This window comes from Paralichthys olivaceus, chromosome 9, assembly GCF_024713975.1.
Source record: "Paralichthys olivaceus isolate ysfri-2021 chromosome 9, ASM2471397v2, whole genome shotgun sequence".
NCBI lineage: Eukaryota > Metazoa > Chordata > Actinopteri > Pleuronectiformes > Paralichthyidae > Paralichthys > Paralichthys olivaceus.
Genome location: NC_091101.1, coordinates 15,972,260 through 15,985,336, shown reverse-complemented (window position 1 = coordinate 15,985,336; position 13,077 = coordinate 15,972,260). Strand labels below are relative to the sequence as shown.

The window sequence follows — 13,077 nt, the reverse complement described above, 5'->3', positions numbered from 1 at the left end:
GTCGCTCTTCACCACTAAAAAATCGTCCTGTGACGTATCTGCGGCCAGACAGTTGTTGAAAGAAAGACATCCGCCATTTCTGCAGCTTCCTTTTCAGGGATACAAGGGTCGAAATACAATTACTCGTTTTGGTTGTTTTAAGCCGTTTTGAAAAAAATACAACGAGTTTGATTACTAGAGGGCGTTTTCATTGAAGATAATACGGAGTAATAAGCATGGATTTTAAATCTCGCCGTCAGCTTTGGAGAAGGTATGTCTCGCTGTTTAATTTGTTATGTGCAGCCATCTCTGCAACATCTGCTGTTACGCACTACTCAGTTCCCGAGGAGATGGAGCACGGATCTGTGGTTGCAAATCTAGCATTAGATTTAGGTCTGGATGCAAAAGCCTTGAGTCTCCGCAAAATCAGACTGGATGTCATCGCTAATAAGAGATATCTCGACATCAACAAAGAGACAGGGGAGCTATTCGTTGCTGAGACGATTGACAGGGAATATCTATGCAACAGCAAGAACCCATCATGTTTTCTTAAAATGGATGTAACAATTGAAAATCCGATTCGTCTGTTTAACATTGAAGTGGAGATAATGGACATTAATGACAATGCGCCTCATTTTCGGAGAGATACAATGCATTTGGATATATCTGAATCAACGTCACCAGGGGAGCGCTTTTCACTCACCAATGCTATTGATCCCGATATTGGTTCGAACTCAGTAAAGACCTATGACCTGAGTGAAAGTGAACATTTTGACATTGAAATTCAGACAGGGAGAGATGGATCAAAGTTCGCTGATTTGATCCTTAAAAAAGCTTTAGACAGAGAGAAGCAGGCTGTTCATAATCTGATACTAACTGCTCTGGACGGTGGAGTTCCCACGCGCACAGGTACAGCCAGTATCATTGTTCGTGTGCTCGATGTGAATGACAACGCCCCTTCGTTTGACAAAGACAGATACGCCGTGCATGTGATGGAGAACTCACCGATTGGAAGTTTAGTGATCAAACTCAACGCCACTGATTTAGATGAAGGCTCCAACTCTGATATTGTGTATTCATATAGTTTGTATACATCAGAGAGAACACAAAATATGTTTAACCTGAATTCAGAAAGTGGTGAAATCAGAGTGAAAGAGATGATTAATTATGAAGATGTTAAACTTTATGAAATGGAGGTTATTGCCAGTGATAAAGGACAAAACTCCTTATCTGGACAGTGTAAACTGACAATACAGGTGACAGATATGAATGATAATCATCCAGAAATCTCCATTAAATCATTTCAGAGTCCAATCAAAGAAAATGAACCAATAGACACAGTGATCGCTGTAGTTAGTGTCAGTGATAAAGACTCTGGGGACAATGGAGTGGTTGATCTTCATATTCCAGATAATATGCCTTTCAAACTGAGAGAATCCTCTGATAACTATTTTGAATTAGTGGTGTCAGAGCCGTTAGACCGTGAGAAGGTTCCTGAATATGACGTCACTTTCACCGTCACAGACAGAGGTTCTCCTCCTTTATCTGACAATGAGACTATGACATTAGAGCTGCTGGATGTTAATGACAATGTTCCACAGTTCCCTCGGTCATTTTATACGATACGTGTGATGGAGAATAACGCACCTGGGGCCTTGCTCAGTTCACTCACTGCCTTTGACCCTGACCTCCATGAAAACCAGTATCTGGTTTACTTCATCCTAGAGAAGGAGATAGCCAACACCTCCATGTCCATGCTGTTCTCCATCAACCCAGAGAACGGTAATCTTTACGCACTGAAAACTTTTGACTATGAGATCGAGAAGGAGTTTCTTTTCCACATCGAGGCCAGAGACTCTGGCTCTCCTCCACTCAGCAGTAACGTGACCATCCATATTGTTATCGTGGACCAGAATGACAACGCTCCAGTTATCGTGTCTCCGTGGCGCGCACATGGCTCGGTGGTGGAGGAGAAGATCCCCAGATCCACTGATAAAGGCTCTCTGGTTGCCAAGGTGATCGCTTTAGACACAGACTCGGTGCACAACTCTCGGATTACCTACCAGTTTCTACAGGTGACTGACGCCACCTTGTTCAGTCTGGACCAATACAACGGAGAGATCCGGACTATGAGGATGTTCAGTTACAGAGATCCACGCCACCAGAGACTGGTTGTTGTTGCCAAGGACAACGGGGAGCCCGCTCTCTCTGCTACAGTCACCATCAAGCTGTCCACAGTGGAGACTGTCGTTAAGGCCTACTCTGACATGACTGAGGTGCCTCTAGAGTACGACATCTTCTCAGACCTAAACCTGTATTTGGTGATCGGTCTGGGTTCCGTGTCCTTTCTCCTGCTCATCACCATATTGGTCACCATCGTGCTCAAGTGTCAGAAACCCAAGCCCAGCAAAGCGGTTCCTCCCTGCAGGAACAGTGTGATCAGTGAGAGGAACTCCACCATCGCAGATTCCACTCTGGTGTCCAACGATGCCTACTGGTACAGTCTGTTTCTGGCAGAGACCAGGAAAGGAAAGCTGGTGGTCAGACAGCCTGTGCCAAAGGGCTCCAGATACGTCGTGTCCAGTCTACCGAGAGGCACAGGACTCACAGACACTAGTGACTCAGCAGCTTCTACTCTGCAGGTATGGGAAAATGTACTTAACATGAGTTTAACTTAACTTTGTTCAGGGAATATGAATCAAGTCCACTCATAAGTGCCCACAGCATTCGTGGCTAGGCTTCAGAATAATTGCTCTCTTCTTATTATTTTGGTTAATATGCATAAATAGTTTTAAAAATACCTACGATGAACAATGCAACCGACTTTTAAAAAAGTAATTGTTTACATAAACAACAAATCAAATAAGCCCTCATATACTTACTGGCATTCAAGTGTAGTTACATAGCATATAATCCTATGAAAGTTTACAATTACGTTCATAAATAATATACAGTGGCCCTTTCCTAAAAAAATGTTCTTTGATATTCCAGCATGAATTTGTCCTATGCATTATAATGAGTAATGAGGTTCATTCAGCCTCTATTGCTTTAAAAAGTAAATATTTTTTAATATTATTGATTTCATTATATTTGGTAATATTATTGATTTCATCATGTTTGGTAATGTTTTTACGCACACACACACACCCGTGCGTAAAACTCAAGGAGCACGAAGGAAAAAAGGATGCAGTGATTTACTTTACATATACTCTATTGTAACTTGTGACAAAAAAATAACTAATTAAATATTTATATACAAAATACAAACATAAAGTTAACAGAAATCTATGATTTGTTTTTCTGGTATATTCACTTCCACATTTCGGGGATAAAAGTTCGAAAATCAGAAAAAAACGTCACCATATAACTTACTTCCAGTTTTTTAAATGTGATCACAACTGAAACATACGCAGTCTTTTTTAACGTTTGATGTATAATTTAAAAAAGTTGAAAATACTCATGCAAGACTATTTTCGTCGCTGCTCTCCACGAAAATACACTTCCTGCTGAGGTCATCGATCACATGATAGTTCATAGGTGGAACGGAAGTCAGTGGCGGCATCAAATGCACGTCACCCCACATCTCAGCGCAGAGAAATAATTTCCTTCCAGAGCCTTGGCTCGTTTCTTCGTTCAGCAGGAGGAGGATTTATTCTCGTTTCAGCACATTTCACGGCTGCAAACACGGAAGCTTCACGATGGCGCGTGATATCCAGCGCTTATTCTGGAGACGTTACGTTTACGCATTTCTTTTTCTCGCTGTCATCACGACCACAGTCTCCGCCGTCACCCATTACTCTGTTCCCGAAGAAATGGAGGAAGGATCTGTCGTCGCTAATTTAGCAACGGATTTGGGATTAGACGTGAAGACTCTGAATAGAAGGAAAATGCGCGTTGACGCTGTTGGAAACAAAAAATATCTGGACATCAACAAGGACACAGGAGAACTCGTTATATTGGAAAGAATTGACAGAGAGTTTATGTGCCCATTGAAAACCACCACGTCTTGCTTTGTTAAATTAGACGCTACGATTGAAAATCCAATAAGAATGTTTAATATTGAGGTCGAAATCACGGACATTAATGATAACGCTCCTCATTTCCGACGAGGAACGATGCACTTGGACATCTCTGAATCAAGCCCCATTGGAGAAAGATTCTCGCTGAATAACGCTGCGGATCCAGATGTTGGAACGAATTCTGTGAAGGATTACCACCTGAGCTCAAGTGAACACTTCTCCATTGAAATTCAGACAGGGAGAGATGGGACGAAATTTGCTGATTTGATCCTTAAAAAAGCTTTAGACAGAGAGAAGCAGGCTGTTCATGATCTAATACTAACTGCTCTGGACGGTGGAGTTCCCACGCGCACAGGTACAGCCAGTATCATTGTTCGTGTGCTCGATGTGAATGACAACGCCCCTTCGTTTGACAAAGACAGATACGCCGTGCATGTGATGGAGAACTCACCGATTGGAAGTTTAGTGATCAAACTCAACGCCACTGATTTAGATGAAGGCTCCAACTCTGATATTGTGTATTCATATAGTTTGTATACATCAGAGAGAACACAAAATATGTTTAACCTGAATTCAGAAAGTGGTGAAATCAGAGTGAAAGAGATGATTAATTATGAAGATGTTAAACTTTATGAAATGGAGGTTATTGCCAGTGATAAAGGACAAAACTCCTTATCTGGACAGTGTAAACTGACAATACAGGTGACAGATATGAATGATAATCATCCAGAAATCTCCATTAAATCATTTCAGAGTCCAATCAAAGAAAATGAACCAATAGACACAGTGATCGCTGTAGTTAGTGTCAGTGATAAAGACTCTGGGGACAATGGAGTGGTTGATCTTCATATTCCAGATAATATGCCTTTCAAACTGAGAGAATCCTCTGATAACTATTTTGAATTAGTGGTGTCAGAGCCGTTAGACCGTGAGAAGGTTCCTGAATATGACATCACTTTCACCGTCACAGACAGAGGTTCTCCTCCTTTATCTGACAATGAGACTATGACTTTAGAGCTGCTGGATGTTAATGACAATGTTCCACAGTTCCCTCGGTCATTTTATACGATACGTGTGATGGAGAATAACGCACCTGGGGCCTTGCTCAGTTCACTCACTGCCTTTGACCCTGACCTCCATGAAAACCAGTATCTGGTTTACTTCATCCTAGAGAAGGAGATAGCCAACACCTCCATGTCCATGCTGTTCTCCATCAACCCAGAGAACGGTAATCTTTACGCACTGAAAACTTTTGACTATGAGATCGAGAAGGAGTTTCTTTTCCACATCGAGGCCAGAGACTCTGGCTCTCCTCCACTCAGCAGTAATGTGACCGTCCATATTGTTATCGTGGACCAGAATGACAACGCTCCGGTCATCGTGTCTCCGTGGCGCGCACATGGCTCGGTGGTGGAGGAGAAGATCCCCAGATCCACTGATAAAGGCTCTCTGGTTGCCAAGGTGATCGCTTTAGACACAGACTCGGTGCACAACTCTCGGATTACCTACCAGTTTCTACAGGTGACTGACGCCACCTTGTTCAGTCTGGACCAATACAACGGAGAGATCCGGACTATGAGGATGTTCAGTTACAGAGATCCACGCCACCAGAGACTGGTTGTTGTTGCCAAGGACAACGGGGAGCCCGCTCTCTCTGCTACAGTCACCATCAAGCTGTCCACAGTGGAGACTGTCGTTAAGGCCTACTCTGACATGACTGAGGTGCCTCTAGAGTACGACATCTTCTCAGACCTAAACCTGTATTTGGTGATCGGTCTGGGCTCCGTGTCCTTTCTCCTGCTCATCACCATACTGGTCACCATCGTGCTCAAGTGTCAGAAACCCAAGCCCAGCAAAGCGGCTCCTCCCTGCAGGAACAGTGTGATCAGTGAGAGGAACTCCACCATCGCAGATTCCACTCTGGTGTCCAACGATGCCTACTGGTACAGTCTGTTTCTGGCAGAGACCAGGAAAGGAAAGCTGGTGGTCAGACAGCCTGTGCCCAAGGGCTCCAGATACGTCGTGTCCAGTCTACCGAGAGGCACAGGACTCACAGACACCAGTGACTCAGCAGCTTCTACTCTGCAGGTACAAATGACCACTCACTGCAGCTTGAATAAACCATTATTCATAACTTTAATTTGATCATTACAGTTCATTCTAAAACTTTTTAATAATGGTCCCTGGCATTCTTTTTATGTCTGTCAGGCAATTCTCTCTAAAGCAAAAAATAACGATAAAAAGTCAACAATAATTATACAACAGGAAACAAACTTCCTCGTAAAAACAGCTTAATTAAAATTGAATATCAATCAGTGCGCAGCCTGCAACTTTTTTGATGTTATCTCTCGTAGTGTGTTTCATGTTACACTTACTGGTTCAATGTTTGTGTGTGTGACCTCTGACACAGTGGTTGTGCCGTCAACTGCCATAACATTAATTTCACATCTCCACTTCAGTGTCTGTGTACAGTAGGGTAAAAAAAATCTCCTAAAGGTTCTGTCAACTCCTTTAATATATAACTAGTGAAGAAAAGCCACATATTTGCTGCTTGAGTAAAATCTGCATCTGAAAATATGTTTTTCAAAAAGTGAAAACTGGACTTAAATGTGTGTACATTTTTAATAGAGAGTAAATGATAATTAGCAAAATATAGTAATCTGAAAATAATTAGAAAGTCAGAAGTTTCTAATTTGCTTCATGAAATATTGTAAAACTGTATTTGCAGTTTTGGTGTTTTATCGAGCGTTGCTGAAACAGCTTTTCGTTGAAACTAGCTGACAGACGTTTTCATATGACTTTGGTTTGTGGTCTGGTGTCGGTGGAGACATTGGATTATATTCACAGTCTGATTTATTTTGGGTCTGTGAGTTTAGACTCGTGTTTAATACTCAATAATCTTTCCAATTCTTTTATGCATGATTTGTTTTCAAGTACTTGGCATAAACAAACTAATGCACTACACACTTTTTCCCCTCTGTACTGAACAATGAAGCATGTGGTGCATTTCAGCAAACGTGTGCTCCGCTTCTTCTGTGGTGCAGGTCTCCTCTCACTTTCACAGGATTGAAGAGTCATCTGTCTATCTATCTATCTATCTATCTATCTATCTATCTATCTGTCTGTCTGTCTGTCTGTCTGTCTGTCTGTGGTAAGTATGCAGCAGGAACAAATATATTACTAAATGTAAATAGCTTGAACCCACTGTTATAGGAGTAACTGTCACAAGATGCATTATCTTTTCTCAAGGTGCTGATAATGTTAAATCTGTGATATTCATATGTACTTAATTCATAGTGCATCAACGCCAACTCTGTGATCATACATACACACGTAATCATTTTTTGTGCTTGCATTGATCTGACAATTGAATTGTTTTTTTTTTCTTCCCACTCTAAAGTACCCTAAATGAGGGAAGTCCATTCTGCAGTTGGAGGTATGCAGGAGTCTCACTCCCCCGCCCCGGGTGCCCTTTTATGAGTAATGTTTAAAAAAAAATGTTTTTTGTGTTTTATTTTCACTGGATGTTTGTTTATTCTTGTGTCTTGTCTAATTTGTCTTGGAAAGGGAGATTTTATTTGCAAGACTCACTTAGCCGACATCACATGCAGTTTGCTGAATCACCACATTTCAGTTCCTGTTACTCATGTTTCAGACATATTTCTGATGCTATTGCAGAATCGCTTCCCCATTGTTCTGCTATCTGACTAGTTCTTAAAATGCAGCCTCAATGACCTTCATGGATCTCAGGGGACACATACATTACTACATGATTTATGTAGAGAAAATATATAGAGTGACAGTCTGTGGTCAGTTTTGCAGACAAGCAAGAAAATGCAGCAAAACAATTGAAGTAGTAACAATATTCCTGGGGTGATTTAATGGCTAAATGCTTCAGGCACTTACAACACATTTACACATTCTCTAGGCAGCAGGTCCCTGCTTGGACGCCTAGCCGGCCAGACCGTTTCGTGCATGTGATTCCCCTCCTGTCTCCCCTATATTCCCTTTGTCTCTCCACTTTCACTGGAAAAGAGAAAAGGCACAAAGGCCAAAAGCATATACCTACTAAAACAAGTGTTGAATGAAGTCAGATCACCACACACCTGTTCTTTAGGCTCATTCTGTACTAATTATTCAAATATCAGCATGCAGCTCCATCTAAGGACCATTTATTACATTAATAAAAAATATTATCCCTTCCATTAATTTCTGCCTGTGCTGTTCTCACAACCAAGCTTTTGCTTTTAATACATAAGAAAATATTGATTTGTCTTTAACTGAACCACTATGTTCTCAAAAGGATGTTCTGCATATGAAGATTAATCTGTGTTCATCCCCTAATGACTCATCACCCTCTTGTCAATGTTTGAATGAGGCTGTGCTGTTTCTGAAGGATTGGGTTCGTCAAACAAGTAAATTGTCTGAGTGTTACTGGCTTCACAGATCGGCACTTTTGAATTTCTATCTGCTGTGTAGTGTGAATCGTGACCCAATTCTTTGTGCAGGAGTGGCGCAAAGTGAAACCAGTCACCCAGTTACCTAGCAACCACTCTCCTCCACGTAATACTGGAGCATGGTTTTCATTGATAGACCCACTACCTCACGACTACATGTTCGAGGATCGTCCCGACCCTGTCACCCACTTTGTCCTCTGCCTGAAGCCCCCTGGCTGCCTGAAGCCCCCTGGCTGCATGAAATGTATCAGTTTGGCCGGTCACAGGGTTGTTAGCGCTCTGCTTCTCCTTCAGGTTTGATCTAATTCTCTTGTCTTGTCGGCAGGCCTCCACCACCACCAGCAGCAGCAGCCGCAGCTCCACGTAAGGCCACACACCTCCAACTGCATCCCGCATCTGTGCTGACATGACGGCTTCACAGAGGAAAAGAGGAAACCCCGACCCTTGCACAGCCATCTCCATCCTGCTCCGGTCCAGTCCCTGTTCCTCGCAATGTGCAGTTGTCATGTTTAAACACCAAACAGACTATGGTGGATAATCAACGACGCAACCCTCCCCCTTTCTTTCTTTAAGCACATCAAAAGCCAATCGATAACATCTCTCTGCCCATTCAATATGCATGAGACTGCAGACTGCACGACTTCAATCACACTCCAAGACCTTCAAAACATTTTTTCAAGAAGATACATTTGCAAAGGAGACTGTACATTAAGATTGCACCAGTGGGTATTCAAAGAAGCAACAAGGACTATTAGAGTGGACACGGGAACGTTGACATGCCTTTAAGAGACTGTTTTCCCTCTCTAAAAAAGAAACACATGTTAATATTACATTTTTAACCTCTGTGCTTTGTCTTGCTCCATAACAGCATTGATGTATTGTATATGTATATGTAAGGTAACAAAGAAGTGAATCAGCACAATTAACTAAACGCCAGAAAAGCACCAACGTAATATTTTAAAGTGTGAAGCTATGGGGATTCAGTATTTTATAAATGTGGTAGCATTTAGTAGTTTGTTTTGTTTTGTACTTGACTTTGGGCTTTGTATGTGAGCTTAATGCCTACATATATGAATGAGTGCTAAGAGATTTATAAATGAAGTTAACCAGTACATCTAATAGACAGGAGTGAGGCCTTTAGCCATTATGTATCTGCCTTTCAGTTGTTTTTGCATGGAATGATCAAAGTACTTTGATAGTTTTAGGTATTTTGTTATATTGAGCAATCCATTGTCTGCAGTTAGACATCAACTGTTTATAGAGGACCACAGTTTATGGGACCATGATATGAAGTACAAGAGTGTAAAACCTTATTTTCCAAAGTCCTAAGGTTTTCAGAGAGGGTAAAGAGGAGACTAGCTGTCAGTGGTGGGACATTTTTATAGATTGGTGAAGTGTGCTCTCAGCTTAAACTATGTACTACAGTGTGCTTGAATGTTTTGTCCACTCGGACAATACTGGAGAATATGACTGTAGGTGATTAAAATGAACACAAGTGAACACAGTGAGTCTTTGAACATGGATTGATTAATGTCTCAGTATTAGTACTGTGTACAGAAAACAAACATTTTAATTTTTTAAAGCCAAAGTGTGGATGTTCCTTAATTGTTTACATCTCCTGAGTTTGTGTAACAAGTTGAAAACTCAGAACTGAACATGACAACTTGATACTGAAACAACTTAGTCGTGATTGATGCCTCTCAATGAAAGCTGTGCTCATGTGTATGACTAACTACCTTATGTATCTGCATATGCAACACACAGATGAGGATACAGATATGACAGAGATATACAATATATCATATGTCTGTATCTATAAATCTGCCTTTTCACATTAATACTAATGCAGGACTTGAACAAAATCAGTGCAACATGTGCCATCAGATTTATGGGCCAACTCATTTGTGAAGCAGTAAAACAACAGTAGTCAAACTCTTTAGCACAGCTCACATTGCATTACTTGTTTAAAGTTGTAATGTGTTACAGAAATCAAACAGTGTCTGCTTTTGTACAGTGGTGCGTTTATGGTGCAATATGTAGTGAACTGTAAAATGTGAGCTTATTGTATGCTATGGTCTGGTCTGTACGATCTAATAAATACAGAAACCTACATAGAAAATGCAAAGTTAACGATGGACTTCTGAATCTCTCAGTGATTTAAATCAAATGGTGTAATATAAGATATGTGACAGCTGCATTGCTATAAGGGGATTTAACATATACATTAAACTACATTCATGTTGACAAGGTTAAAAGATTAAATGGTGAGTTTACTTGATTATAATTTCTGCCTCACCTTTGCTACCCAGTAAACAAACTTAAGTTACACTTCATGATGTATCAGTATGTATGTAATTTCTTAAACAAGAGCCACTTCTGCTTTGCAACAGTATGATGTTCCTGTCTGCATGTATTTAATGTTGATACAGGGACTAAATGATCATTCATATAATAGAGTGATTGATTAAGGGACATAATTTTCTACAAGCTATTTTCAACTTTATGGTGGCACATTAAGGTTCACATACCATAGTTTAGTCAAATATTCACTGAATCCAGTTTTGCTTTTTTGTGGACCATAAATCTAAACAGACATGTAGGTTGTCCTGCACAACACCTGGTTTACGACACTAAAGGAGAAGTTGTTGAGTGTAGGTGTCGAGCTTTATTTGCTGGACGAAATGCCCAGTGTTTTTATTTTAAAAACACATTCCTCTCCCATCAGAAAATGTGACACACAGAAGTATATCACAGAGCAGGGTTATGTTAGCCTTAGCAACATAATTGTGTTGCAGTTCATCATTATTGACTAATATAGAGGAGTCTATATCAACCCCCTTTTTTAATCTTTCCTAAAAGTTGTCAAGTCAAATTTATTTATATAGCACATTAAAAACATCAGGAGAAGAACCAAAGTGATTTACAATCATAGCAAGTAGATCTGTAAGATTCTCAGATATGTGGTTTTTATTTTTAACTTCTTTGTTCCCTCTAATCCTGAGATGGTGACAACAAAACAAGTGTCAAAGAAAAGACAATGTGCCCTTTTAGAGATATTTTCTCTACAGCCGCTCTGCTTCAAGAACAAAACTTGTCACTGTCGCTCTGGACTCCCCGCCTCTGGAATGTAAGTATTGATTCAAGTAAAACTTCAATTCCTTCTTATAAGTTCTACAAGATACACATAAAAAAGACAAATAAGAATATATAGCAGCAACTCAAAATATCTGTAAGGCAAGTTTAAAAAAGAATTGATATTATTTTTCTTATACAATTTTCTTCTGACAAATTAGATTAAAATGGTTTCTTTGTTTCTGAAGACAGACCCTTGATATAAGTGCATGGCACACACTGTACCATCTCTAGCAGCACTGTGGTAAACAATACACTTAATGGAACTATTAGGAGCAGTGGTAATACAGTTTAACTCAAAACTCTGCAAAAATGCTTTTCTGCTACAAAAGACTGAGGTCTATAGATATATTGTATATTAAAAATCTTTCAAATTGATAGTACATGTTGCACAGTGATATTTTATTCACACTGTAGGCATTTAAGTATACTCTAATGTGTTGTGTGGACTAAATGTTTTTTCCATTTAACATTTTGGCTCATCTCACTCCACAGTTTGGCCCATCTGCTTAAATGGAGCACATGGGCACAAGTCCCTGAAAACAATGAGCTCTCATGACAAACTTAAATCAGTTACGATGGCATCACAGCTTATGTGCATGTCATTCAACATCAAACAAAACTGCCCTTTTTTCATATTGATACATCTCCAGTTCTCAACAGACCGGGGAAGGTTTCAGATCACAGTGATGATCAGGGCTTCATTCCTTTTAGGCCAATACATTTTTCATAAATTATTTTTCTTCTAATCTAAGCATGAATCTTCAGTTGAATCAAATGATTTAAAAAAAACATTTCCAAGTCATTCAAGAACAGCATGTGCGGATTAAAACATGAGGGACAATTCTAAAGGCATGGGCATTTGAGAAAGTACTTGGCAATACCTCTGTCTTGTATGACGACAGTGGAAACAGGCTCCAGCCTCTGAGTTGTCATTTGTGATCACAGTCAGCACAGAATGTCACAACTAAAAAAACATGTCTGGTGTACAGTTAAACTATGAAGATGTATTTCAATAATGACAGTGAGTCATTGAAGGATTTTTTTTTCCTGAATGTGGCATAATGACTGGCTGCTCCTCTGTCTGTCTCTTTGTGTGTGTACATGCATGACCTCATCCCCCCAGAGAGATGAGGTAATGTGCGTGTGTGCAGGAGGGATTGAAATTCAGCCCCAGAGAACAACTTATTTTTATTTAATATCCACTTTATCCCAAGATTTTAGCAGCATATTTTAGCAATTGAGTGGTTGCTGTGTGCATGTGTGGTGTCTTTTAAAGAAATCAAGAATTAATTAAAGCTTTGTTATGGCGTCTGATTTTAATAATATAATGTTTGTTTGGAACAAACTGAGGGAAGAAGCATTGTTTAGTATTCTTTCTCGTCACCACTCTACTCCGTCACACTGCCTGTTGTCTGCAGTGCTGGTCTGACACACACAACAGTCTGGAGCAAAACACTGCAACAACCACCAGCTGGCACTAGTTGCCC

General features: G+C 40.3%; 1 protein-coding gene across 6 annotated transcripts; it reads left to right on the top strand.

Moving 5' to 3' along the window:
* Positions 1-56: 56 nt before the first annotated feature.
* Positions 57-10,585, top strand: LOC138411348 (protocadherin alpha-C2-like). Of its 6 annotated transcripts, none has more exons than XR_011243981.1 (3): positions 57-2,621; positions 7,399-7,478; positions 8,781-10,585. XR_011243981.1 is itself a non-coding variant. In XM_069531126.1 (3 exons), exons 1-2 carry the CDS (start codon positions 216-218, stop codon positions 7,408-7,410), a joined length of 2,418 nt encoding a protein of 805 aa, XP_069387227.1. In that variant the 5' UTR covers positions 57-215; the 3' UTR covers positions 7,411-7,434; positions 8,781-10,585. The 6 variants fall into 6 exon arrangements, 4 of the variants coding, with proteins under 4 accessions (XP_069387227.1, XP_069387226.1, XP_069387229.1 ...); XM_069531126.1 differs by having other exon boundaries at positions 7,399-7,434; XM_069531128.1 differs by lacking the exon at positions 57-2,621 and adding an exon at positions 3,385-6,086 and having other exon boundaries at positions 7,399-7,434.
* Positions 10,586-13,077: the final 2,492 nt, after the last annotated feature.